At 45.7% G+C, this 27,859-nt stretch overlaps 1 protein-coding gene across 6 annotated transcripts in view; it reads right to left on the bottom strand.

Annotated features, from left to right (window-relative positions):
- The window catches only part of LOC144686770 (solute carrier family 35 member F5-like), a 138,261-nt gene that overhangs the window by 62,685 nt on the left and 47,717 nt on the right, over nt 1–27,859 (bottom strand). For all 6 annotated transcript variants that reach the window (XM_078552414.1, XM_078552420.1, XM_078552416.1 and 3 more), the window contains 4 exons: nt 23,565–23,755; nt 21,560–21,641; nt 11,043–11,130; nt 10,575–10,636 (listed from right to left, as the gene is read on the bottom strand). In XM_078552414.1, the coding sequence (XP_078408540.1) occupies nt 10,575–10,636; nt 11,043–11,130; nt 21,560–21,641; nt 23,565–23,755 (423 nt within the window). The remainder of the gene's footprint in view (nt 1–10,574; nt 10,637–11,042; nt 11,131–21,559; nt 21,642–23,564; nt 23,756–27,859) is intronic.

Genomic DNA, 27,859 nt, shown 5'->3' with positions numbered 1-27,859 from the left:
TCGGGGGGGGGAAAGAAAGAGTCGGGGGGGGGAAAGAAAGAGTCGGGGGGGGGGAAGAAAGAGTCGGGGGGGGGAAAGAAAGAGTCGGGGGGGGGAAAGAAAGAGTCGGGGGGGGGAAAGAAAGAGTCGGGGGGGGGAAGAAAGAGTCGGGGGGGGAAGAAAGAGTCGGGGGGGGGAAGAAAGAGTCGGGGGGGGGGAAGAAAGAGTCGGGGGGGGGGGGAAGAAAGAGTCGGGGGGGGGGGAAGAAAGAGTCGGGGGGGGGAAGAAAGAGTCGGGGGGGGGAAGAAAGAGTCGGGGGGGGGAAAGAAAGAGTCGGGGGGGGGGAAGAAAGAGTCGGGGGGGTGGAAGAAAGAGTCGGGGGGGGAAGAAAGAGTCGGGGGGGGGGGGAAGAAAGAGTCGGGGGGGGGGGAAGAAAGAGTCGGGGGGGGGGAAGAAAGAGTCGGGGGGGGGAAGAAAGAGTCGGGGGGGGGGAAGAAAGAGTCGGGGGGGGGGAAGAAAGAGTCGGGGGGGGGGAGAAAGAGTCGGGGGGGGGGAGAAAGAGTCGGGGGGGGGGGAGAAAGAGTCGGGGGGGGGGAAGAAAGAGTCGGGGGGGGGAAGAAAGAGTCGGGGGGGGAAGAAAGAGTCAGGGGGGGGAAGAAAGAGTCGGGGGGGGGAAGAAAGAGTCGGGGGGGGGGAAGAAAGAGTCGGGGGGGGGAAGAAAGAGTCGGGGGGGGGGAAGAAAGAGTCGGGGGGGGGGAGAAAGAGTCGGGGGGGGGGAGAAAGAGTCGGGGGGGGGGAAGAAAGAGTCGGGGGGGGGGGAAGAAAGAGTCGGGGGGGGGGAAGAAAGAGTCGGGGGGGGGGAAGAAAGAGTCGGGGGGGGGGAAGAAAGAGTCGGGGGGGGGAAGAAAGAGTCGGGGGGGGGGGGAAGAAAGAGTGGGGAAGAAAGAGTCGGGGGGGGGGAAGAAAGAGTCGGGGGGGAAGAAAGAGTCGGGGGGGAAGAAAGAGTCGGGGGGGAAGAAAGAGTCGGGGGGGAAGAAAGAGTCGGGGGGGAAGAGTCGGGGGGGAAGAAAGAGTCGGGGGGGAAGAAAGAGTCGGGGGGGAAGAAAGAGTCGGGGGGGGGGGAAGAAAGAGTCGGGGGAAGAAAGAATCGGGGGGGGGAGAGAAAGAGTCGGGGGGGTGAGAAAGAGTCGGTGGGGGGGAGAAAGAGTCGGGGGGGGGGAAGAAAGAGTCGGGGGGGGGGGAAAAGAAAGAGTCGGGGGGGAAAGAGTCGGTGGGGGGGAAAGAGTCGGGGGGGGGGAAGAGTCGGGAGGGGGGGAAGAGTCGGGGCAGGAGTAGAGCGGTGGGGAGTGAGACGGTGGAGAGAGAGAGCGCAGGGAGGGGAGAGCATGTGGGAGAGAGTAAGAGAGAGAGAGAAAAAGAGAGAGATCAGGAACAAGGATGTTGTCCGGCTTGGGTCACTGAACAAGAAATCAGTGTTGCCCATACTTTATCTGAGGCGTCCACGGTTGGGAGGAAGGACCCCAAGGAATCTCATACCTTGGAGAATAGATGGAACACTGAGGAGAATCAAAGTTAATTGCTGAGAGCTGTGGAACCACTACTGACTGGGGTTGCTGAGTCCTAAAAGACATAGAGCTAGAGCGGGTCTGAGGCTGGTGGTGAGGGAACCAACGAGAGGGAAAAACACACTTGACCTTGTGTTCACCAATCTACCTCACATTTGCACCTGTCCATGACAGTATTTGTAGGCCTGACGAACGAAGAGTCCGTCATTGCGGAGACAAAGTCTATCGTCACATTGAGGATACCCTCCATCATGTTGTGCAGCACTACCATCATGGGATAGATTTCGAACAGGTCTAGCAACTCAAAACTAGGCATCCATGAGGCGCTATGGGCCATCAGCAACTGCATTGTATTCAACTACAATCCATAACCGCATGCCCTGGCATATACCCTACTTTACCATTACCATCAAGCTAGGCAGTCAACCCTGGATCAATGAAGCTTGTACGAAGGCATGCCAGGAGCAGCACCAGACATACCTAAAAAAAGGTGCTGTGGTGAAGCTACAACACAGGGCTAGTTGCATGTCAAACAGTGGAAGCAGCATGCAATAGACAGAGCTAAACAATCCCACAATCAAGGGATCAGATCTATCCTGCTACATCCAGTCATGAATGGTGGTGGACAATTAAACAACTTGCTGGAGGAGGTGGGTCCACAAATATCCCCATCCTTAATGATGGGGGTGTCCAGCACATCAGTGCAAAAGACAAGGCTGAAGCATTTGCAAAAAGCTTCAGCCAGAAGTGCCGAGTGGATGATCCATCTTGGCCTCCTCCGGAGATCCCCAGCATCACATATGCCAGCCTTCAGCCAACTTGATTCACTCCACATGATATGAAGAAATGGCTGAAGGCACTGAATATTGCCAAGGCTATGGACCCTGACAACATCCCGATAATAGTATTGAAGACTTGTGCTCCAGAACTTGCCACGCCACTAGCCAAGCTGTTTCAGTAAAGCTACAACACTGGCATCTACCCGACCACGTGGAAAATTTCCCAGGTATGTCCTGTCCATAAAAAGCAGGACAAATCCAACCTGGCCAATTACACCTCATCAGTCTACTCTCTACCAGCTGTAAAAGGGGAGTCAGTGCGATCAAGCAGCACTTGCTTAGCAATAACTTGCTCACTGACACCCAGTTTGGTGTCTACCAGGGCCGCTCAGCTCCTGGCCTCATTACAGCCTTGGTCCAAACATGGAGTAAAGAGCTGAACCCCCCAAGGTGAGGTGAGAATGACTGCCCTTGACATCAAGGCAGCATTTGACCAAGTGTGGCATCAAGGAGCCCTAACAAAACTGGAGTCAATGGGAAACAGGGGGAAAACTCTTCTCTGGTTGGGTCATATTGAGCACAAAGGAAGATGGTTGTGGTTGTTGGAGATCAATCATCTCAGTTCCAGGACATCAGTAAAAAGAGTTCCTCAGGGTAGTGTCCTCAGCCCAACCATCTTCAGCTGCTTCATCAATGAACGCCCTTCCATCATAAGGTCAGAAGTGGGGATGTTCGCTATTGATTGTACAATGTTCAGCACCATTCACAACTCCTCAGAGACTGAAGCCATCCATGTCCAAATGCAGCAAGACCTGGACAATATCCAGGCTTGGGCTGACAAGAGGTAAGTAACCTTCGCACCACACAAATGCCAGGCAATGATCATCTCCAACAAGAGAGAAACTAACTATCACTCCCTGACATTCAATGGCATTACCATCATTGAATCTCCCACTATCAACATCCTGGGAGTTACCATTGACCAGAAACTGAATTGGACTAGCTATATAAATACTGTGGCTACAAGACCAGGTCAGAGGCTAGAAATCCTGTGGCGAGTAACTCACCTCCTGACTCCCCAAAGCCTGTTCGCCATTTACAAGGCCCAAGTCAGGAGTGTGATGGAATACTCTCCCCACTTGCCTGGATGAATGCAGCTCCAACAACACTCAAAAAGCTTGACACCATCCAGGACAAAGCAGCCCGCTTGATTGGCACCCATTCTACAAACATTCATTCCCTCCACCACTGACCCACAGTGGCAGCAGTGTGTACCACTTACAAGATGCACTGCAGGAACTTACAAAATCCCCTTAGAAAGCACCTTCCAAACCAATGACCACTACCATCTGGAAGGACAAGTGCAGCAGATACATGGTAACAGCAATACCTGGAAGTTCCACTCCAAGCCACTCACTATCCTGACGTGGAAATATGTTGCCATTCCTTCACTGTCGCTCCCTCCCTAACTGTGGATGTACCTGCAGCATGGACTGCAGCAGTTTAAGAAGGCAGCTCACCACTACCTTCCCAAGGGCAAAATGGGATGGGCAATAAATGCTGGTCCAGCTAGTGACACCCACATTGCATAAATGAATAAAAAGTAACCCTATACGTGCTAGACCCTTATACTACATTCCCAAGTCTTTATCCAACATATTTTAAGTGATTATAATTTACCTCATGTCTTACATTGTTATTACTGTCATACATTTATATTATCATTATTACATTATCACTGCCCCATTACCATTCCAAGTCCTTCAATTGAAAGATTCAGATGGTCTGGAGGCCTTATAACCCTTCCATATCTCATTCGCGCTATTGTCGAAGGAGTGGTAGACTCTATCGCTGCCGTTTCTTCCATTTGGCTTGGAGGTTGCTCTAGCATCTGGATATCTTCCTTGATATCTCTCCACAGCATGGTGGGGTGGGTAATCCAAGATTTGGCTGGGGGCGGTGGGGGAGAGACTCCTCTTTCTCCTGACTGTGCCCTATGCTGTGCCAACCAGGTAGGAGCAAGGCTCATTCTCATCTTTTCTAATGATGGCACCTTCTCTCTCCAGGTCTTTAATCCAGATCTTGTCACCCTTCTGTAATTGTGACAAGTCTCTGGTAGGCAGAAGCTTACTTCTGCCTGTATGGCTGCTCTCTTGCTTGGATGCCCTGGTAATCCTTGGTTACCAATCCTGGTATGAGTATTTTCGGCAGGATTGAAAGTTGTGTGCAGAGTTTAAGCCCATCAAGAGTTCAGATGGGGACAGGCTGCATTGTAAAGGGATGGGCCTGTATCTGAGCAGTGCTGGGGGAAAGTCATCATTCTTTTTCAGGAGGCTTTTTACTGTACAGACCCCTCTTTCAGACTCCTCATTTGACAGAGACTATATCAGGGAACTGGTGTATTGCTGGAAGGCAGATGTGGTGAAGAGTGCAAAGTATTTATTTAAAAATTGTAGACCATGATCAGACACTATCTCGTCTGGGCTGTCATAGCTTAAATTACTGCCTCTGTGGTAGTTGTATATAGCTGCTTCACCTCAACCCATCTGGAGAAGTTTTCCACCACTATAAGGAAAAGTTTACTGTTGAAGGCAAGCAAATCTACACCCAGCCTCCCCCATGGCCTAGTACTGAATTGTATGGGGATGAAGGGCTCTCTTTGGTCTTTGCAATGCGCACAATCAGCAATTTGCAATGGTCTCTGCAGTTGCCTAGGAAATGCCTGGCCACCAGACAGCGGATTGGATCCGTGCCATGTGCTTGGTGATGCTCAGGTGGTCCTGGTGTATTTTTTGAAGAATTTCTGACTGCAGGGAGACCGGAATGACCAGCTGCTCATCGTAGACCAGGAGGTCATCTCTAATGGCATTTTCAAAACATGTTTTCATGGTCTCTTTATTTGGTCTCTGCTGAGGCCATGACAGTATCTGTGCATGTGGGCACACTCCTCATCGCACATTTGTTCCTGGTGGGTCTGTTAGAGTTTACTTGTGGTTCCTGCAGATGTTTCCTTGTCAATTGGGAGTATGCTGCCAGTTGCTTGATGAGGTTGACATTCTGTTTTGGTGGGAGGCCCACTGTGGCCCTTGAAAGTGTATCTGCTTTTGTCTTGTTTTTAACTTGGATGTATACAGTCTCATAGGCGAATCTCATGAGGTGCAAGGTGAAACCTCTGGATTCTGGGAGGCATCTTTGCGAGCTCCTTCTTATCCAATAAGGAGGCTAGTAGCTTATGGTTCATTTCGCTTGTAACCTTGAGGCCAATGATATAGTCTGAAAACTTCCTGCATGCCTATGTGACTGCGAAAGCTTCCTTTTCTATGATGATGTATCTCGTCTCTGTGTCTGACAGCCATCTGGTAGTATTCCAGTCGGCAACTTTTACCCAGTTGCCCCTGGGTCAGGGCCACTCTGAGACCTCTGGGCAAAGCATCCACTGCTCTGATGATGGGCAGGGCTGGGTCGTAGTGGGGCAGAATGTTAGTGGAGAGCAGCATCGCCTTGATGTGAGTGAATGCTTGCTCTCGATGTGAGTCCCAGCACCATGCTTGGTCTTTCTTAAGTAGATGCTTCAAGGGTTCTATGACCTGTGCCAAATTTGGTAAGAAATTTGCCAGTTGCTTCACCATCCCCAAAAATCGCTGGCAGTCTTGAATCGAGGGTGGGGTTGGGAACTTGCTAATAGCCTTGGCTTTTTGTGGGCCTATTGTGATGCCTTTATTGCGGACCATGTGGCCCAGGAATCAAACTGATGTTTTGGACAGCTCACATTTGTCGTTCAGTGTCAGTCCTACTTCCTGCAGGCTCTCCAAGACTGCAGTGCGAGTCTCCAGTCATATTCATCCACCATTGCACCGTGAACTAATACATCATCCATGTGGTAAATGACACCTTGGAGGCCTTGGAAAATGACTGACAACGTACGTTGGAATATTTCTGGCACCGATGTGATTCCAAACGGCAGGTGGTTAAAGCAGAATCTGCCAAAGTGGGTAATAAATGTTGTTAGCAGCCTGGACTCTTCGTCAAGAGGAAGTTGTCAAAAGTTGTTATTTGCGCCCAGTTTTGAAAAGAACAACATGCTCTTCAGGAGTTTAGTTAGGCTTTTGTCCAATGGAGACATGGGATGTACTTCTCTGGCTACAGCTTTGTTAAGCTGTGTCAGGTCGACGCAGGTACGGATGGACCCGTTCGGTTTTCGGGCTGGGACTATCCCGAAAAACAATGCATTTGGTTGTGTGGATGGAGGGATGACTCTCATGTTTGTCATCTCACCCGGCTGCTGTTGCACCTGCTTCATGAGTAGATGTGGGATCTTATGCGATGTGAATAAGCACATGGGTTTAACATCCTCTCTGTGATTTTAAATGCATTCTTCTGTCGCCCTAGTCCTGTGAAGAGTTTCGGGAACTCACATTTGTACTTGGAGCCAGGCGCTTGCTGACTGAACTCGTAAATATTCTGTAACAAGTTAAGTTCAACACAGGCTTTGCGGGTTAGTAATGAACAGTCCTGGTTGTGGATTATAAAAAGGGTCTCACGGATTGTTTTATTCTTGTATCTCAGTGTTGTGTGCATGGTGCCTTTCATTGGGAGCTTTACACGTCCTGCCCATGTGGGGCATCACGGACAGCATCAGCTGCTGGGTTATCAGCCATGGTTCTTTGTCTGACAGAATTGTTACGCTGGCTCCTGTGTCTAATTTAAAATTTGTTAAACGGCCATTGACTGAAATGTCTGCATTCCAAAATGAGAAACCAAATTCTTTGATTTCATCCAAAAAGCATGGCTGTGCATCTTCCAGGCTTGCAGTCTTGACCTTGTGCATAATCTTTGGGCCTTCTGTCCGTTTCAGAGTTTTTGCCCTGCAAAGTTTGCTAGTGGCCAATCCTGTTGCACTGAACATGCAGGACATTGATCTGGCATTTGGGAATCCACGGCTTTAGCATGGTCACTCTGCTGGCTGGTTTGGGTATTGCTTTCTCTGACTTAGAGTGTCCTTGTGTCTTTGTTGCTTAACTAGCTGGACTGTGGGTTAACCTCAGCACCACGATTTATTCTGTTCCCTCATAATGGTCCTCTGCTGCTTACAGAGTTCTGACTGTATAACCATCTGGATTGCCTTTTCCGGAGTTAGATCGCCCATTGCTTTCAAGAGGTCAGAATGTATGTCATTCGCTACTCCTATCATTATTCTGTCTCTGATGAGTTCCAATGTTAAATCTCTGTACTTGCAACCTTCTGCCATCCTGTATAGTTCTACTAGCTGTTGGACTCTGCTACTGAATTTAGCTCTTTTGAATGTTTTACTGCTTCTTAGATTAAAATAAATGTTGAACGATTTTAGTAACTCTTTGAATTTTGTGAATGATTCATTATTTCCCTGTTTTGCAATACTGTAATCCACAATCGGGTCTACCAAGTAAAGCAGCGTGTTCACCTGCTCTTCTTCTGACTTTTTATTTAAACCTGAAGTGATGCTCTATTTAAGAATCTTTTCCTCCAAGTCCCAAATCTTGAGATTGATCTGGACCTTGGATTAGTCTGAATTGACTTGAAAGTGTGGAATTCTGTCCTATGTCCAAAATTTTGAAAGTGTATGTTCTGCTTTAAGGGCTGCCTGAATTTCAAGATAGCATCGCTGTTCATTCGGAGACGGAAGGATTTCCCGCATTTGCTGGTTTTGGCAGGCTCCACAACAATGGCGATGGCGCTCAGCTTGAAAAAAATGTTTTAACAATGGTTGCCGTAATCAGCTGCCTGCAGATTAACCTTGTTCTGCGTTTTACTTTTTTGACTTGCGAGTCCGTTGAATTCTAGCTTCTGCTTGCCTTTTACAGAGTTGAACAGTTGCAATGTTCCCGAAATATTTAATTAACTTTTTCTCTTTTATTTTCACGTTTCTGACGAGCTCAGGCTCCGGTTCAGGGATTGGGTTTCAGCAACAGGTTTCTCTCAAACTGCACTTCAGACTCTGAATTACTTTAAAAGTTTCTCAGGACTTGCTGCAGCTTGGAATTTTAAAAGATTTAGCTCACCCTTGCCAAGTTCTGCCAATTCTGCACTCTAGACTTCCAAAGGAGATTCAATGGAGTCTTTTGCTGCAGTAAGGAATTTTAAATTTCTGCCTTCAGCTTCCAAGCCTTTCTTATGAGCTTTTTCCCGGCATTTTTTCCTCTGTGCCTCTGCTTCTGGAGCTTCTTTTCAGTTCAGAATTTTTTTTTTTTTGAATTTTTCCTCAGTCTTACAGTATTTCAGGTTTGTCTCTGCACTTTAGCTTAGATTTGGACTTTTTTCACGAGCTGCCACCATGCTGTGGAGTGTTGGTTACATCTTGGTAGGTTTTAATGAAATCTTCATAGTCTGAAGTAGGCTAACTGTAAGTCTATATTAACTATGAGAACTGTTTACAATGATATAGTAAAGGATACAAGCTAGGAGCTGTATCTGTGTTTGCTGGTACACCCGACACTGCACTCAACTGACCCTGGGGGTGGGTCATGTGTTCTTTTACATCACTGCGTGGGCAGTATTGTACTCAGTCCCACATTAACGCTATATGTTCCAGACCCTTATACTATAACCATCACCTTCTCAAGGACAATTAGGGGTGGGTAATAAATTGGAGGGTTTAGACAAGTCGTGTGTGTGGGCAAACACATGGCAGATGCAGTATAATGCGGATAAATGTGAAGTTATATGCTTTGGTGCGAAAAACAGAAAGGCAGAGTATTATTTAAATGGTGATATATTGGGAAATGTGGATGTACAAAGGGATCTGGGTGTCCTTGTACGTCAGTCAATGAAAGTAAATAGGCAGGTGCAGCAAACAATTAGGAAGGCAAATGGTATGTTGGCCTTCACTGCAAGAGGATTTGAGTTCAGAAGTAGGGATGTCTTACTGCAGTTATACAGGGCCTTGGTGAGACAACACCTGAGTATTATGTGCAGTTTTGGTCTCCCTACCGAAGAAAGGATATACTTGCCGTAGAGGGAGTGCAGCAAAGGTTCACTAGGCTGATACCGAGGAAGGCAGGACTGTCGTATGAGGAGAGATTGGTTCGGCCGGGTTTATAGAGTTTAGAAGAATGAGAGGGGACCTGATTGAAATGTATAAAATTCTAACAGGGCTAGACAGACTGGATGCAGGGAGGGTGTTTTCCCTGGTTTGGGAGTAAGGGGCCACAGTCTCAGGATATGGGGCAGACCATTTAGGACTTAGATGAGGAAAGATTTCTTCACAAAGAGGGTGGTCAACCTGTGGAATTCTCTACCAGAAAAGGCTGTGGAGGCTGGGTCACTGAGTATACTCAAGAAAGAAATTGATAAATTTTTGGATATTAGAGGCATCAAGGGGTATGGAGAGAAAGCGGGAATATGGCATTGAGATAGAGGATCAGCCATGATCATATTGAATGGTGGAGCAGGCTCGAAGGGCCAAATGGCCTACTCCTGCTCCTAGTTTCTACGTTTCTATATCTATGTTAAATGCTGGCCTAGCCAGCAACGCCTACGCCCCATAAAAGGATAAAAATTTATCTTGGTTTGGTCCCTGGAGAAGTGAAAAAGTCATCAAGATCCCGAAAAGTATAGAGGAACTCTTAGGTGGAATTAAAAACATAACAGAAAGTGGTCTGTTAAGATTTTAGGGTTTAACGAATTAAGATTTGTGAAATAGTGTTAAATTAGTCATGCTGGCTTTGTTTAATTCTTGTACAGTAAAGGTTTTTGTTTAAAACATGATATTTTGTGGTGCAGTGCTTTCATTTAATAGCTGGGAGTTTGAATTTCTTAGTATAAGTTAATGGTTTCTCTAAAGATCATAACTAACTGACAGTTTCAAAAAAAAAAGTCTTGGCTAATATCTGCTTCATAAACATGGACACTACTGCTGAAACTTAAGTTTCAGGAGCTAAGAGTGAGGCTAAACCATACATATTTGCCAGTGAGTTGAAATAAGAACAATTAACTGCTTGAATTTGGGAAATGTTTATTATTGATTAAAAGAATATCATTCACATTATAACTTATATGTCTATCACTAGAGTCTGTAGTGAAATCTTTTCATTCATTACTGTTGTCACCTATCTTATAAGTCTATTATTGTATTATGCTGGAATTACTTATGCAGTGTTATCTAATAAAATTGGTACTGTATTTTGCAATGATTATGCACACAAATAAAATGCATTTTGAACACTGCACAAGTTGATATACAATAAGTATATAACACCAGAGCAAAATGCCTTACCTATTGTTCCTTTGCCCTCTGTATCATTACTCGACAGACTTACAAGGGTAACACCTCCAATGCTAAAAGAGCAAAAACAAAAGTGTATAAAAGCAAATTACTGCAGATGTTGGAAATCTGAAATAAAAACAGGAAGCAGAGAAATAGCATTAATATTCTGAGCTCTTCTTCGAGTGACTCTTCTCCGGAACACTGCCGAATAGTCATATTCAACTCAAAACATTAACTGTTGCTGTCAGGCCTGCTGAGGTTTTCCAGCACTTGTTGCTTTTATTTTAAAAACAGAAGTGTACTCATTTGTGATACAAAGGGTTACCCCTCTGAAGATGAGAATAAAGCTGCATTATAAAGCTGCATTATAGGAGGAATAGGCGGAAACATTTTCACTGAGGAAAAGGCACTAACTACAATCAAAATCGCGTAGCTGAACAAAACTTATGATATAGTGCAAATTTTACTGATACATACCTTAAAATTACTGCTAATAATTTGGATAATGTAAATCTGTCTCCACTGTTGCTAGGAAACATTGCAGCTAGAAGTAGAGTGAAGAGACCTGTACAAGTGGAGCATAAACAACCAGCAAATTACTTTAGAACCGTAAAATAATAGAAGCGTGTGTATATAGATTTCTTGGGAATGTAGTTTAATACAATCAATCCGTTATTAGATTAAGAAGTCTAAGGAGTAGGAAGATAACTCAAAATATTTTTATTTGGTCAATGAGAGGATTATAATTTACAGTTTAACACACAAGTCAAGGAGACAGAATGTGTACACAGGCTAGGCCAGATAAGGATGTGGAAGCCAGGAAGGATGGGGTTAAGTGGGATAAAGTGGCTACAGTTGCAGAGGGTGTTGGCAGCAGGGAGATCAGATTTACAAACGTCAAAACTGAGACACATTGAAGTGTCTTGGGAAGGTAGGGCTCCATGATGATTGACATGTTAGGTAACCAATGGCAGGAGTTTGGGGAGGGGCAGCTGAAGGTAGGAAGTCATATGTTGGCATCTCCCGGAATATATTCAGCCAAAGTTTGCAACCCTGTTAAGATAACTGCAGTTTTCAATATTTGGGTATGAATCACAGACTCACTTTCAATGACATTTCTGCCTCATTTTCTTAAAAAAACTGAACCAAGGCTTCTTTTGTCATCAGATCCCAGCCAGAATCCTGTGTTTCACTCTAACATTACTGTGCAATGCACAATGGTAAGATTAATCTCCATTTGAAAGCCGCATTTATTTTCATTTGCACACAGAGTGCTAACAACTGATGTTTTCAGCTGGATTTTAATAGGCCAGTGTACCTCGTGTGGGAGATTTTTTTTGCACACAGACCTGCAAGCAGGAAAGCGTGTGATCCTTAATGAGAATTTAGTTGAATGCACCATGGCTCAACCGAACTTGCCTGCCAACTTCCTCAATGCTGACCGGCAGTTTATCAATGAATGCTATCCGACTACCTCTTCAAGTGCGGCTTGCAGTTGGCAACACCGCTGTCAATCTTCTATCGTCATCCAAATGCTGTTCCCCTCCCGGCTCCCAGGTGGTCTTGGGGTTAATTTATAGGAGGTCATGAGGGGAAATTAACCCCAGTAACTCCCATAAATTAGTGCTTCCGCCACTGGCTTCTTGCTCTCCCTTGCTGGCCTCCCACTTGCCTCCACCATGGAATCCCTCATTGGTCATTCCATCAGAATGCTCCACTTGACCAATAAGGGCACAGAACTTTGGGAAACAAATTTGCCCCTGGCACCAGTGAGAAGGATTTCTGCACTTGTGGGAGCTTCCCGCCACAGCCGCTTAATGGTTGGTGAATGGACAGCATTCTGATTCTCATGGTGCAGCGCAGCACAGATGATTTTTTTTTGGATTTGCCGACAGCCAAAGGAATGCGAGGGGTGGTTTAAATGGGAAGGGCCTCAGAGTAGCAGAAAACTCAGGCACTTGAACAATCCGGAGAAAAACGTCAGGGGACCTTTAGTGAAAAACCGGGACTGTCCCTGCAAAACTGGGAAGTCTGGTCACCCTAATTAACAGGGAGTCAATTTTTTTCCATTATAGTTAACAGCTAAAATAATTTAGATTACATCGATGAATATTGTTGGAAATATTGGAATTAAGTCAACAACATTTTACTTTTTTTAAAATAATTCATATCTTACTAATTGATTTGTGTCTTTCAATCTTAACTCATTTATGAATTAATTTTGGCATTTAAATGTACATTTAATCTTTAGACTATTTATCTCTACAACTTTTATGACCAATTGCCAACTTTGTTTAGGTAGCAGTAATTGCATAACACTAGATGGCACTGTTAGAAATTATTTTAGCATTGAGCTCATTTTTAGTAAAAACAAAAAAAAGAGCAGCAGTTCTTTACAGATGCTTCTACATATTGTTAATTGTACCAACATCATTGTACCAATAGGGTATATTAAAAAGTAATGAGAAATTAATTCCACAAACCAGTTGGACTCATTTGGTCCTTCTGTTGAGCAGACAATTATATTTGTTACTGTAACATGGGAAACAGTTTAACCACTAACTGGACAGGAATTTAAACTGTAATGCCCTTCTGATAGGATTTCAAAAAGCAGTTCTGTGGGATAGTAACAGCAGTTTTCACAACCTCTGTTAAAGTGATTAAAAAATTCAATACCACGTGACAAATTAGTGGTTACAATGTCAATTATTAAGAAATAATAGGAATAAGGAATAATATGAAATACCACTCCATTATTTTATGGGAAGGAGACAGAAACTAGATACAAATACATCAGTTATTGAAATCAGTAGTCAAGGATGATTGAGCATTGGGAAAGCATGAGCTGATCAAAGAGAGTCAGCATGCATTTGTGAAAGTTAGATCATGTTTGACTAAGCTACTGAATGTTTTGAGGAGAGTATTAGCATAATGGACAGAGTAGTATCTATGGTGTTGGCTCTATGGACTTTGGAAAGGAATTTGTTAAGTTTATGCAGAAGTGATTACCAGTAAAAGTAAAAATGTATGAACTTGGAGGTAGTCTTGTGACACGAATTGCTAATTGTTTGGGAAGTAGGAGATAGGAAGTAGAGGTAAAAGGAATGCTCTCCGATTTGCATGAGGTGGAAAGTCATACTTCCCAGAATCTGTACTGGGGCCTCAACATTTCAGCATGTATATTAATGGGGAAAATTTTCTCTTTGGTGTGCAGGGGCGGGCCCTACATGCCTACGCATTAAATGATGTGCGCGCGGTGATGTCGGGCGTGCGTCCCGATATCACAGCGCGTCATTCCGATCTTCTGTTCGGTGGGCGCACACTGGAGTCGGCTGTGTGCCCGCTGAACTATCAAAGGCCTGTTAAGGCCGTTAATAAATCAATTAAACAAATTGACAGGGCTGCCCGTCCAACCTTAAGGTTGGCGGGCAGGCAAAGAGCCCAAGTGGCCTTCACATTTTTCATGAAACCTCATCCATGGGCGGGATGAGGTTTCACGAAGGGTTTATTAAATTAATAAATTTTTCAAAGATTTCAAAAACATGTCCCAGCTCATGTGATGTTGTCACATGAGGGGACATGTGTAAATGATTTTTTACTTTCTTTATTAAAAATTCTCATTATGAAATTAAGCTCCGTGCCTCAGGGAGATTTCTGCGCTCGTTCACGCGCATGTGTGCGAAAAAGCGCAGGCCCCGACTCTCCCTCCTCCCCCGCCCACCCGCAAAAGTAGAGCTGAGCGCTACTGGGCGCACGTCACATAAAATGGCAGCACGCAGCCGATCGCGAGCGGCAATCGGTTCTGTGCTCAGCCCACCCGACAGGCAGAAGATTCTGGCCAATGACTTTTGATAAATGAACAGACTTGCATACGCAGGTTTTCAGATGACTAAGTTAAGGGGAATAGCAAGTTGTGTAGTTGGGAATTGGAGCTTACAAGGGTTATGACATACTAAGTGAGGGGCAAATAGATAGTAGATGGAATTCAATGCAGCAGGTGAAGGGGAGAAGTTTGAGGACATCCTTTTAATCTGAGGAAGTAAAATCACTTTTTTTTAAAAATGGTGAGAAACTAAGAGCTATGGAGGGATAAAGAGATGCATGGCCTGAATTTTGCGCCCGTCACACGCGCGTGATCGGCAGGCCCAGGAGCAGAAACTGCCCCCCGACCATGATCGGCCTCCGACTGATATTTCACGCTGGCTGGCCAATTAACGGCCAGCCAGCGTGAAACGCGCTCAGAGAAAGGCTCAGCACTGCTGGTGCGGGCTGGAAGAGGGCAGGCGCCAACCTCACCACGGGTGCTGGTAAGTGCTTCCACTGAGCTCCCTGAAGGCAGCAGGGAGCCTCCCTCAAGGAGCTGCAGACCTCCAAATAATAAAACAAAGCTCAAAAATGCTGCAAAAAATGCCCATGCAGTACAATCAAGCACCTGAAAGCATACCTCATTAAAACAATAAGATATTTCTTTTTATTTTAAAACCTAACCGAGATTTCATCCCGCCCTTGGATGGGGTTTCATCAAAAATGTAAAGCCTGCCTGGCCGATTGGCCCATCCGCCAACTGTAAGGTTGTCGGCCCACAAAAAATAGCTTACAGTTGGGCCATTAATGAGCTTAATTGCCCGCTTAATTGTCGGCGGGCGCTCTCCTGACTTTTGCACATACCCACCGAGCGAAATATCATGCAAGTATGAGATGATGTCGGGAGGCTCGTCCGGCATCACCATGCGTGATTTTATGCCTGTTTGGGTCGGGTGTTCACCACGCGCGATTTTATGCCTGTTTGGGTCGGGTGCACGCTAACCTGCGGGACATAAAATTCTGGCCCATGTGTCCATGAATTTAGAACGCAAGTTACATTTGTGCTGCACAAATGCCAGGCAATGACTACCTACAAAAAGAGCGAGTCTAACCATCTCCCCAGCATTACAATTGCCGATTTCCCCACCATCGACATCCTGGGGATCACCATTGACCAGGAAAATAACAACTGTCACATAAATACTTGGCCAAAAGACCATGTCAGAGGCTGGGTAATCTATGATGAGTCTCTCACCTGACTCCCCAAAGTTTTTTCACCAGTTGCTTGGAGGAGTACAGCTCCAGGTCAAGGTAGACTGTTTGAGTGGCATCCCCTCCACCATCTTAAACATTCACTCCTCCACCACAGGTACACAGTTGCAACAGTGTCAACCACCTACAAGATGCACTGTAGCAACTCGCCAAGGCTTTACCAGTGATCCCTAGCAACTAGGACAAGGGAAGCAGGCACATGGAAACACCACCACCTGCAAGTTCCTCTCGAAGTCACACACCATTCTGACCAGGAACTACAGGCCATTCCTTCATTGTCGCTGGCTCAAAATGCTGCAACTCTCTACCTTAAAGCACTGTGGGTGGACCTACACCATCTGGGTTGCAGTAGTTCAAGATGGTAGTTCACCTTCAATGCATTTAAGGATGGGCAATAAATGCTGGCTTTGCCCACATTCCATGAACAAACAAGTAAAAAAAAAGTGATGCCAATGCAAAATACTGAAGATGTTGGAAATTTGAAATAAAAGCAGAAAATGCTAGAAATACACAGCAGATCTGGCAGCAAATGAGGAGAGAGAAACACAGTCAACATTTCAAATCAATGTCCTTTCATCAGAACAGTTTTGAGGAAAGCTCACTGAGCAGAAAGCATGGGCTGAATTTTCATGACTAAGTTTTTTTGGGCTTTGAGGCCACTTTCTGCCTGCAAACCTGATCACTGGAATTTTGGGCCTTCCGGTTACTCTTTGCCAGAGCAAACAAGTTAAGAGCCCGCCTCCAGCATTCCCAATAAATTAAGGAAGGCAGGAGGGATGATGCGGCTATTTTGTTAGAGAAATGATTTCCAATCAAAGGGACCACAGGATATTTCAGAGAAGTTCACCAGGACTTGATTTTTTTTAGGTTGAGTAGCCACAGGAAGTGGGAAGGCTGGGTCTCCCACTCTTACCTGGAGGTCCACCTGATGGAGCTGATGGTAAGCTTACCCATAGGCGAGAGGCAGAGAGCACCTTCATCAATCAAACATGCCTGGTTGGAAGTGGTCGAGAAAGTGAGCAAGAGCAGTGTGGCCCCTCTAACCTGGATACTGTGGACCAGGAGGATGTAGGACCTCAATAGGAGATCCAATGAAAGGTCATTAACCTGAAATGTTAACTTTGGCTGGGATTTTCCGCTCCAGATGCTTGACTTGCAGCAAGGGGCAGGGGAGTATCAGGCAGAGACGTCAGAGACATTCAACAGAGTTGCATGTGATGTGGAGGAGTCCATTTGCTTGCTGTCTGATGAAATGTTACCGACATGTGCATGGAGAGGGTGGCGGACGCCATGGAGACCTTTGTCCAGCAGAATGCCCAGTTTCTGCCGGAGATGTGGGCAGACATGCACCCTATCGCAGTATCCATGGGCAGAGTTCTGCGAGGGGGGGCCAGGGCACCTCTACTTCCATCCAGGTGCCCCTTAGCTTCAAGGAATCAGGGAGGGGCCTTCTGGCACCCAAAGGGAAGAGGAGCAGCAAGCGGACACCCCAAGGCCCATCACTCAGAACTCCCGGATGGTGTGCGGCCCTTTGGAATCTCCTTCGTCTGTGACCCCATTATCTTCGGCCTCTGTGACCACAGAGGGTGCAGCTGCACCAGAGCAGGAGAACAAAGTAAGCCAGTGCCCCCCAGACCTTGAGGGCACAAATGACATCTGCCAAAGTCATCAAGGACAACAGGACATAGCGGTCAGCAGGCTGCCTACACCCATGCTGCGGATGTCGGGGTAGCACCTAGATGCAGTGGCAGGCAATGAAAATTAAGATGTTTTGATGTGCAGCGAGACCTGGGTGTCCTTGTACACAAGTCGCTGAAGATAAGCATGCAGGTGCAGCAGGCGGTAAAGAAGGCAAATGGTATATTGGCCTTCATAGCCAGAGGATTCAAGTACAGGTACAGGGATGTCTTGCTGCAATTGTACAGGGCCTTGGTGAGACCACTCCTGGAATATTGTGTGCAGTTTTGGTCTCCTTATCTGAGGAAGGATGTACTTGCTATAGAGGGAGTGCAGCAAAGGTTTACCCAACTGATTCCTGGGATGGCGGGACTGACATATGAGGAGAGATTGAGTCAATTAGGATTATATTCACTCGAGTTCAGAAGAATGAGGGGGGATCTCATAGAAACCTATAAAATTCTAACAGGACTAGACAGAGTAGATGCAGGAAGGATGTTCCCGATGGTGGGGGAGTCCAGAACTTGGGGTCACAGTCTGAGGATATGGGGTAGATCATTTAGGACTGAATTGAGGAGAAATTTCTTCACTCAGAGAGTGGTGAGCCTGTGGGAATCGTTACCACAGAAAGTAGTTGAGACCAAAACATTGTATGTTTTCAAGGAGTTAGATATAGCTCTTGGGGCGAAAGGGATCAAAGGGTACGGGGAGAAAGCGGGAGCAGGCTATTGAGTTGGATTATCAGCCATGATCATAATGAATGGTGGAGCAGGCTCGAAGGGCCGAATGGCCTACTCCTGCTCCTAGTTTCTACGTTATATGTGGTTGTACGGGTGTACTATCATTGTTCATCGTTGATACACTTCTGTAAATATACGTTCACTTACGATTTTAGAAGGTCTGATGTCTTTTCATTTTCTAGGCGTTAAGCTTGTGCGCACCACCCATATTCAGGGGACAACCCAAGCTGGGTCCATGTCCCCTGGAAGCATGCAGGTGCAGGGAGGCACCGATCTTTGCCAGGGCCCTTACAGCTATACGTGAGAAGCCTCCCACGCATGCTGCTCCTTTGTCATTCCACCTTCCTCGATTCCCAAGCCATTGCTTCGGCAGAACTTAAAGTTCCCCTTCAGTTATCCAGTTGAGCTGACCTGCAGCTCAGCCCACCCACGGCCCATTTCCCATCCAACATCTCAACATTTCCACTACGAAGCACTGGATAGTCGTGAGCAGCCATGGTGCAAGTCACTGTTGAGGCACTGTACAATACCTTTCACCCTCTCCCCCTCCCCATAACCATTAACCCTCCTGGTGTTACCTTTAACCTCCCACAGTAACCCTATCATTCTTCATGCAGTGCAGGTTAATGTTAACATCCCCTTCCTTCCTGAGCCCACTCCAGCAACTGTAGAGAGGCCCCACTCATCCTGCCAACTCCCTTAATCCATATTCATTTCCATCTGCCTTCCAACAACCCCCAGTGCCCCTTCAACTGCCATCACAGGACCCTTACATGTCCACCCTACCGGATCCCACTACCCCCTTTAACCCTCACCATCCCTTCACATCACAAATTCCCTCAGTTTGCCTCCCAGGACTCAGCAGTAGTCACCAAAAACACCTCCCTCTCAACCCTTCCCCCCATTCACACCTGTACACCACGCCCCCCCCCACTGCCCATTCATAACTGCACACCACCCCCTCCAACCCCCCCTACCTACTGCCCGTACTCCACCTCGGCACAAACTCACGCTCCCACCCCAGAAACCACCTAACCCATCCCAGACCACCTCAGCTTTTAATTTTTTCCTCCACTTACTACCCCCAACATCCACTGACTACCCTCTTGGCCTCTGCACCTGCCCCACCTCTTCTTCCCTCTCCTTCCCATCTTCTTGACCCCACAATATGAAGACCATTGACATGCCACACAACCTCATGCTACCGGTCACCTGCTGGAGAGTCCACCTGAGCGATGTGACTGCTGCTGGTGAGTCCACCCGAGCGATGGCCTACCTAATCAATGGACCACGTGGTGCTCAGGAAACCACCAGCTTCAGAGTCCTCCACCCTTTCCAGTGTCCACAAGCTGTCCCAGGCCTCCATCCAGGTAAGTTCCAACAAGTGGGCGTCATGTTGGTGTGGATGTGTTCCAGACTGCGGAATGGCACGATTTCACATTGGCGAAGGGAGGTGAGGATAAGTGGACGGGGGTGGGGTAATCCCAGTCAGGGGTTAATTTGAATCCCATCAAAAAGGGCTTCCTGGCAGCCTGTGGTGGGGTTGGCAACACGCTGTTATCCCATCACGATGGTTAGACCACAAGTTCCAGGCAACAAATCCGTCGGGAAACCGATTTTTATGTTCCCACGGTGGCTGGGGGGAATGGGGGAAGATAATTCCTCCCTTTGTTTCTCCTTCACAGATGCTGCCTGACCTGTTGAGTATTTCCAGCTATTTCTGTTTTTACCTCAGGAGGGCATGATAGGTGAGTGGTGTGATACTGTCAATGTCAGTGACAGGTACTTGTCAGCCATTGGCAATGCATGCTCATCTGGTCCACTGGGAAACCATCTTGCACCATGAGGGCGAAAATGTCAACAGTCATGGTAGCCTGAACCTAATGAAGCAGTGGTGCTTATGCACATCGGGATAGCTGGCCCTCTGCACACAGACCCTCTGTTGGGGTCTTGCCTGGTCCTATCTGCATCTTGGTGGCCATTCCCACTTTCCTGTGGAGAAGCATGTGCCTGCAGTTGCTCCTGCTGCAGCTGGAGCATGCTGCAGTAGTAAGCCCCCTGCATTAGATCCTCAGCAGACAGGATGCTGCTGCTCGGAAGTGCAGCTGAGGGCGGATGAAGCGCTGGACAAGTTAGCACTCTTTGACAGAGGGAGTGTTTGCAAAGCAGCCTCTCAGCCTGGTTGTAGTCTGTAGCTCTTTAGTGCAAATGATCAAAGCATTAATTGTCAATTTCATTGAGGCAATACCCCCTACTATGCTCTTACCTTCTCCTTACTGTTGGGTTGGAGACCCAGTGCAAGACTGCTCCCCTGTTGGCAAAGAGGAATTCTACTAAGAAAATCCCTCTTACTTTCCTCCTTAATCACTTCAGTTGTCTTCCCACCTCAGCTAGCAAGTTCCTGACTTTTTCCAAAATCCTGTCCCTGGGAAAAACAGCCAGAAGCAGGAACACTTTTGGCAAATCAGCTTGGTGCAATTTTTTTGTAATTTTCCTGCCTCATCTCCCCCGCCCCAACCCTCCCACACCCAACTCACCTCAGCACCCCTGCCTGAGAAAATCTCCCCCGCCCCCCACCCCAAATAATTCTGTTTCTCTCTCCACAGAAGCTGCCAGCATTCTATTTTTAGTTTTTAAAAAATTGCACAGGTACAACAATAATGAAAACGGTGAACGGAACATTGGTATTTTTCTCAAGAGGTTGGAATTCAAAAGTGGAGAAGGTGATGTTTCAGATCTACAGAGCCTTGGTAAAGCTCCATCTAGAATAAATCATTCAATTTTCAACAACAAACCTTAAAGTTATATTGGCCTTTGATGGCATACAGACCAGATTCATCAGAATGATAGCAGAGGTTACAAGATTAAATTATGAAGACAGGTTGCATAAACTTCCTTTATTTTCTCATGAGCTTAGAAGGATGAGGGGTGATTGATTCAAGGTGTTTAAAATGACAAAGGGACTCAGTAAGATAGATACACAGAAACTATTTCCTATGGTAGGGGAATCCAGAACAAGGGTGCATGTGTAACTTTAAAATTAGAACCAGGCCACTTAAGAGGGAAATAGAACATATTTGACAAGAGTAATAAAAATCTAGAACTCTTTCTCCTAAGAGGCTATGGATGTTGGGTCAATTGAAATTTTCAAGGCAGAGACAAATGGATTTTTTTAGGTAAGGGTAGCCAGGAATTTTGAGCTAAGATAGGTAAATGGAGTTGTGGCATTCAGCCATGAACTGAATGATGAAACAAGATCAAGAAGCTGAATAGCACACTCCTGTTCCTAATATCTGGTTGAAGATGAAACATTAGCCAAGCATTGTGTTTGACTAATAGCAATGTGTTTTTTTTCTGATGCATTATGATTTTGCTCAGTAAAAACAAAAAAAAGACATGAATTCTGTAAAACTTACTTCCCTTGTATGAACTGACATAAGATACAATTCTTATACTGTACTACAGAATGGACAAGAGTAAGGATATTAACACACAACTTACCAGAGGTTGAGGACAAAATGTTAACAATAGCCACCTGAGTATCAGAAAGTGCCTCCTGATAGGAAAAGTTTGCTAGAAACCACTGAAAAATTAATTGCACAATTGAAGACAAACATATATGGTATACAATTTAGTTTTGTTGCATTAATATTCAACTTGTTCAACAACTTATCAATGTGCCTAATCTAAATTATAGACTTGTTAATAGAGATAGCTATATGCAAAGATAGGGGCCGGGGAACTGCTCCACTAGCCAATTGTGGGAATTTGTAGGCTCGTTCACCTCTGTGGCCATTTGAAAATTTGGCCCATATGGTCCTCATCTGAATTGCATTCACTTTTAAACTTTTCCCTAAACAATGAACTAAACTGCACTGATGATATTTGTTTTCTTAGGCAGTCCCTTGGAGTCGAGGAGGACTTGCTTCCACACTAAAAATGAGTTCTCAGGTGACTGAAGAGTCCAATGTGCGGCCTAGTGTCCGTCACAGGTGGGGCAGACAGTGGTAGGGGGAACTGGTTGTTGGGGTGCCCAGGTTGCCATACGCTCCTTTCACTGTCAATGCTTGGCTTCAGCTAGCCCTTGGTGATGAGACTCAAGGTGTTCAACTCCTTCCCAGATACTTTCTCTCCACTTCAGCCAGTCTTGGGCCAGGGATTCCCAGGTATCGGTGGGGATGTTGCACATTTTCAAGGGGACTTTGAGAGTGTCTTTGAAGCGTTTCCTCTGCCCTCCTAGGGCTTGCTTGCCGTGTCAAAGCTCCAAGTAGAATGCTCCTTTTGGGAGTCGCGTGTCAGGCATATGGACGATGTGGCCTGCCCAGCGGAGATGATCGAACGTGGTCAACACTTCGATGCTGGGGATATCGGCCTGAGTGAGAACACTGATGTCGGTGTGCCTATCCTGCCAGTGGATTTGCAGGATCTTGCGGAGGCAGTGCTGGTGGTACTTCTCCAGAGTTTTGAGGTGCTTGCTGTACATAGTCCACGTCTCTGAGCCATATAGGAGGGCGGGTATCACTACTACTCTGTAGACCATAAGCTTGGTGCTGGGTTTGAGGTCCTGGTCTTCAAACACTCTCTTCCTCAGGCGGCCGAAGGCTGCACAGGCACACTGAACCTCGTCGACAATGTCTGCCCTTGTTGACAGAAGCTTCCAAGGTATGGAAAGTGGTCCACATTGCCCAAGGCCTTGTTGTGGATTCTGTGGTGTGCAGGTGGGGGAGCGGGGGGGACACAGTGCAATGTGGAGAGGGCAGATTGGTAAAAGACCTTTGTTAAATGGATGTTTAGTGTAAGGCCCATACTCTCATACGTCTCGCTGAAGGTGTTGACGATGGCTTGGGGCTCAGCCTCTGTGTGCAGATGCAAGCATTGTCTGCATACTGTAGTTCAATGACAGAGGATGGGACACCCTTGGATCTGGCCCGCAGGCGGTGGAGGTTGAACAGGTTTCCGCTTCTTCTGTAGTTTAGCTCCACTCCAGCGGGGACTTGCTGAGGGTGAGACGGAGCATTGTGGCAAGGAAGATCGAGAAGAGCGTTGGTGCAATGACAGAGCCTTGCTTGACCTCGGTCCGTGCGTGGATTGGGACTGTGGTGGATCCGTTGGTCAAGATCACGGCTTGCATATCATCACAGGGCAGGCAGAGGATAGTGACAAACCTTTGGGGGCATCCGAAATGGAGGAAGATGCTTCATAATCCTTCACGGTATTTGTTTATGGGCATATATTAAACATTTCTTTAGCAGACACCAGTCACAATATTCTTTAACTTTCAATGCAATTAGTTCAACTGTGATGTTTAATATAGTGAAGAATGTATCCACATGTACTTTTCCAAAGACGACTAAAGGAAAGTAAATTATATAGTATATAAAGTTCCCACCACCTTTGGAAAAATTAGGATTTACTCTTCAATTTTTAATGCAGCTAAATTATTTTAACCTTAACCTATTGCACAGAATAGTTGTAAGAAATAGTGACTTAATAAAAAGGTACTAACCACAAAGCAGAAGAAAAAGCTGATTTTTGCTACTTGTGATACTGTTAACTTGCCAACAGACTTCAGCACAGCTTCATGGTCCTTTGCTGCTGGATAGGACATCCGAGAGAGTTTTGCTTCAAATGCGTGGTGGGCAGGAAGTTGCCGCACCTCCATAATGTTACTAAATCTAACACGTGGTTTTTTGAAAGCTATAAATAAAACATGGTAATTTTAAACAAAATCTTCAGACAAATGGATTTGACATTTTGACATTTTTTTTAAAGTACAGATATTTGGCTGAAGTGTTATTTTGTCTAATACTCCTCTCCCATTTATCCTTCCCCCATCTGTGCGAATACTGTAGGCACATAAGCTATACTGTGACAAATTAATTCAACAAATAGTACCAAGTACAGCTATCCCTTGTTTAGTGTGTCTAACATGTTCCTGAACAACAGCTTGACAAATGAAAATACTGGCCCGAATCTTCCAAGGAGTGGCAATCATGGTCGGATTGCTTGAACTTTCTACTGCCTCGAAGCTGCTCCGTAAATTCTTCCCAGATATTCCCAGCCCGACTTGACCAGAAACGCGGAATGCAGCGTCCCTTGGAGAACTCCACTGGATTGCAGTAGAGTCAGGGTGGGTGGTGGTGGAAGCCAGGACACATTCCCTTTTTATGGCAATATCTGCTGTATGGTAAGTTTAAAGGTCTAGTGTGAATGTTAGTCAATAGGTGAAGTGGATAAATGAGTAAATCGGTAAGATGGATAGGTGGGTGAGGTAAGTGGGATAGATGGTAGGGTGGGTAAGGGGATGGGTAGGTGAGGAGATGAGTGGGCAGGTGAGTGAGTGGGCAGTCAGGTCAGGAGGAGTAGTCAGGTCAGGGGCTAGTTAGGTCTGATTGTGGGGGGGCAGGGGTAGTTGGCTAGGCAGCACGGTTTGAGATGGGTGGTCTGTGGGTCAGGTGTAGTTGTGGGGGTAGTCAGGAGTCAGTGTATGATTGGGGGTCAGTTTGGTAGTTACCCAGATGCTAGACTAGGTTTTACTCTGTCTAGTAAATCCTGGGTAATTATTCAGTTAATTAATGCTGAACTGTCCAAAGTCTCTGGCTCTAACTCAGAGTCAGAGACATTCGCGGTGGGTACTGAGGAGCAAGGGAATTGCGCATCAGAAGTTCAAACTTCCCGGGCAATTCCCACAGAGATCAGCAGATCAGGACTTCTGTGGGGGTCCTGAAGTGCATTTTAGGTCATACATCTGGCCTCCGATGATCTGGAGACTAGAAAATCTGGGCTATGACAAACAAAAATCACTTGCCCGCAAGAAGGCATATCATCTGGGTGGGGTATAATCTGACCTGTAATTTTTAATTAAAAACCTATTTTTGTATTAAATTGATGTGTTTAATGTCAATTATGTATTAATGAAATACAAACATGTAAGTAACAAGCAATGACTTATCAAACGTGCACCAGATGTAGAACTGGGATGATTAGTTACAGGATGCTGTGACACATCAAGTCACCTGCCTAACTACTGGGACCCAAATGTTTTGGCTATAATGAAGTTGTAGGGGTGGAAGTTGAACCCCAAGAGACTGGTAGAGGTGGGATCTCTGACACGGCCAGAGAATGTTGTGTCTTTACTCAAAATCCTATCCACAGACATTTTGCACAGGGCTTAGGTGGGAGCTCACCCCAAAAATGACCCGGATATCTGAAAGTGGCAGAACTGGTGCTCACCCAAGGATGGCCCTTTCATCAGAACACCAATGTCAAGGGATTTACTTGGACAGCGGGCTAAAATTGTAGAGGTGGACAAAAGGCCATCTTACCTTTGACATGATACCCACTTTCACAAGATGCCATCGAAATACGATGACCTAGTCATAACTCTAGATACTATAGTAAGATCAGAAGCATGTACAGTAGTGACGGACCAAACATGCTTCTAGATACATGCATAGAAATCACACTAAATTGAAAACTGAGGTCATGGCTGGCAGACCAATTCGGGAAAGTTATTATTTTATTTGTAAAATGAAAACAAGTTATTAGAACATGCTCCAAATGTGGGATAGCATTCAATGGTAAGGATATGTAATCACAGGAAGCATAGGAAAAGCAGAAGCAAAAACAGAAGATTTAAAAAATATATATATTTTCTATCCTCATGGCTCTCTCATAGGTCATGTACTGATTCACACAGACTACGAAGGTCTCAGGTTTCCCTGGTCTTTGTTAGGTTAACAGATCCTATCTGAGGAAGTGATGGCAGGTCAAAGAGAAGGGAAGCACAACAAGGCAAGAAATTTTCCTCATTTGCAATCTAGTGATCTCCTGAATGAGAAGTGCCAATATCTGATGTGAATAGGATTTGTTGTTCCAGTGATTTCCTCCCCCCCGCTCCCCCCCACCCCCCACCCCCTTTGTTAGTGCTCTGTCAATTATTTTGCTAAGGTTAAGGAAAAACAGGCAGATGGTACTGTTTGATTAATTGTCTTTGAGCATATAAATAGGGAGGTTACTGAATATCTTGGATGGATACTGTCAGGATGGTCATGCATAATCAAAATGATTCCAGTTGTGTGATAATTATATCGACATAGTATGCTTGCCATCGATGTTCAAAGCAGGTAGAAGTGGTCTGTTGATCCTTCATCTTGAAATGACAGTAAGAACTATTTTTTTTGCCTTTGGCAAAGTAAACATTATTTACTGCTTTACTGTTTATCTAATGACATGTGGTGGCTTCCAGACAAAAGAGCTGAAATTAAACAACACTTTCTATTTGGAAATTATTTAATTTCAACAACATTGGTTAAGTTAGATGCAGATTTATCTCGTACTTTGGAAAAAAAATTGGCTTCTCAATGCCAAAGCCATTAGGGGTTACATCAGAACAGAGCTTTGAAAACTATGAATAAAATAGGTGGTATGGTTGATGATGATAGAATGTTTATTACAATGAGCTAATACTTGGAATAAAGCAGAAACTTTGCAAACTGTTTTAACTTATTAGCATTCCAAGAGGATCCATGAAGAAAACAAAATGCTCTCTGTTATAGCAGATGTTAAGAAGTTACAATGCTAAGACATTTGGTCCGCTTGTTGGAAACATGCACCATAGTATCTTAGTCCCATGAAGATCCAAGCATGTAAATGGGTTAGAGTTAATGCAGTCCTCATTCAATATTATAAAAGAAAAATCATGTTTGAGGTAGGCTCTTGGGCCCAAAACATAGAAGGCCAAGATCCACAGGCTATGCAATATTTTATGCCATCAGCAATGCAACAGCCCTTGTGGCATATTTTCCACTCAGAGCAATGATGCAGAGAGCTAAATTAATATCCTACCATCTCAGTAGCTCAAGACTGATGGTGGCATTCTCAATATCTTTTTGGCCAACCCACCTCTACGGGGGAGGCAATGGTGTAGTGGTATTGTCGCTGGACCAGTAATCCAGAGGCCCAAGTTTGAATCCCGGCATGGTGGAAATTGAATTTAATAAAAGCCTGGAATTAAAAGTCTAATGGCCATAAAAACATTGTCGATTGTTGTAAAGATCCATCTGGTTCACTAATGATCCAACTACGAAGGAAATCTGTCGTCCTTACCTGGCCTACATGTGACTCCAGACCCACAGCAATGTGCCCTCTCAGCTGCATCAAACCACTCAGCTGTATCAAACTGCTACAAAGTCACAATAAAGGAACGAAACTGGACGGACCACTCGTCATCGACCTAGGCACTGGAAACGACAACAGTGAACTCAGCCCTATGGACCCTGCAAAGTCCTCCGGGGTGGTGCCAAAATTGGGAGAGCTGGCTCACAAGCTAGTCAAGCAACATAGTCATCCTCATGGGATCAGCAGGACAGCAGAGGTGGTAGCACAGTGGTATACAGTCGGGAGTCCTCAACATCGACTCTAGAGCTCATCAGGTCAAACATGGCAAGGAAACCTCCTGCTGATTACCAGGTACCACCCACCCTCAGCTGATGAATCACTGCTCCTCCATGTTGAACAGCACTTGGAGGAAGCACTGAGGGTGGCATGGGCAGAGAATGTACTCTGGATGGGGGACTTCAATGTCTATCACCAAGACTGGCTCGGTAGCACCACTACCGACCGAGCTGGCTGAGTCTTAAATGACATAGCTACTAGACTGGGTCTACGGTGGTGAGGGAACCAAAAAAAGGGAAAAGCATATTTGACCTCATGCTCACCAACCTGCCTGCTGCACATGCATCTGTCCATGACAGTATCGGTAGGAGTGACCACCGCACAGTCATTGTGGAGATGAAATCC

Source organism: Cetorhinus maximus, chromosome 11, assembly GCF_964194155.1.
Source record: "Cetorhinus maximus chromosome 11, sCetMax3.hap1.1, whole genome shotgun sequence".
In the NCBI taxonomy this organism is placed as follows: domain Eukaryota; kingdom Metazoa; phylum Chordata; class Chondrichthyes; order Lamniformes; family Cetorhinidae; genus Cetorhinus; species Cetorhinus maximus.
The sequence above is the reverse complement of the archived record's forward strand: the minus strand, read 5'-3'. Positions and strand labels throughout refer to the sequence as shown.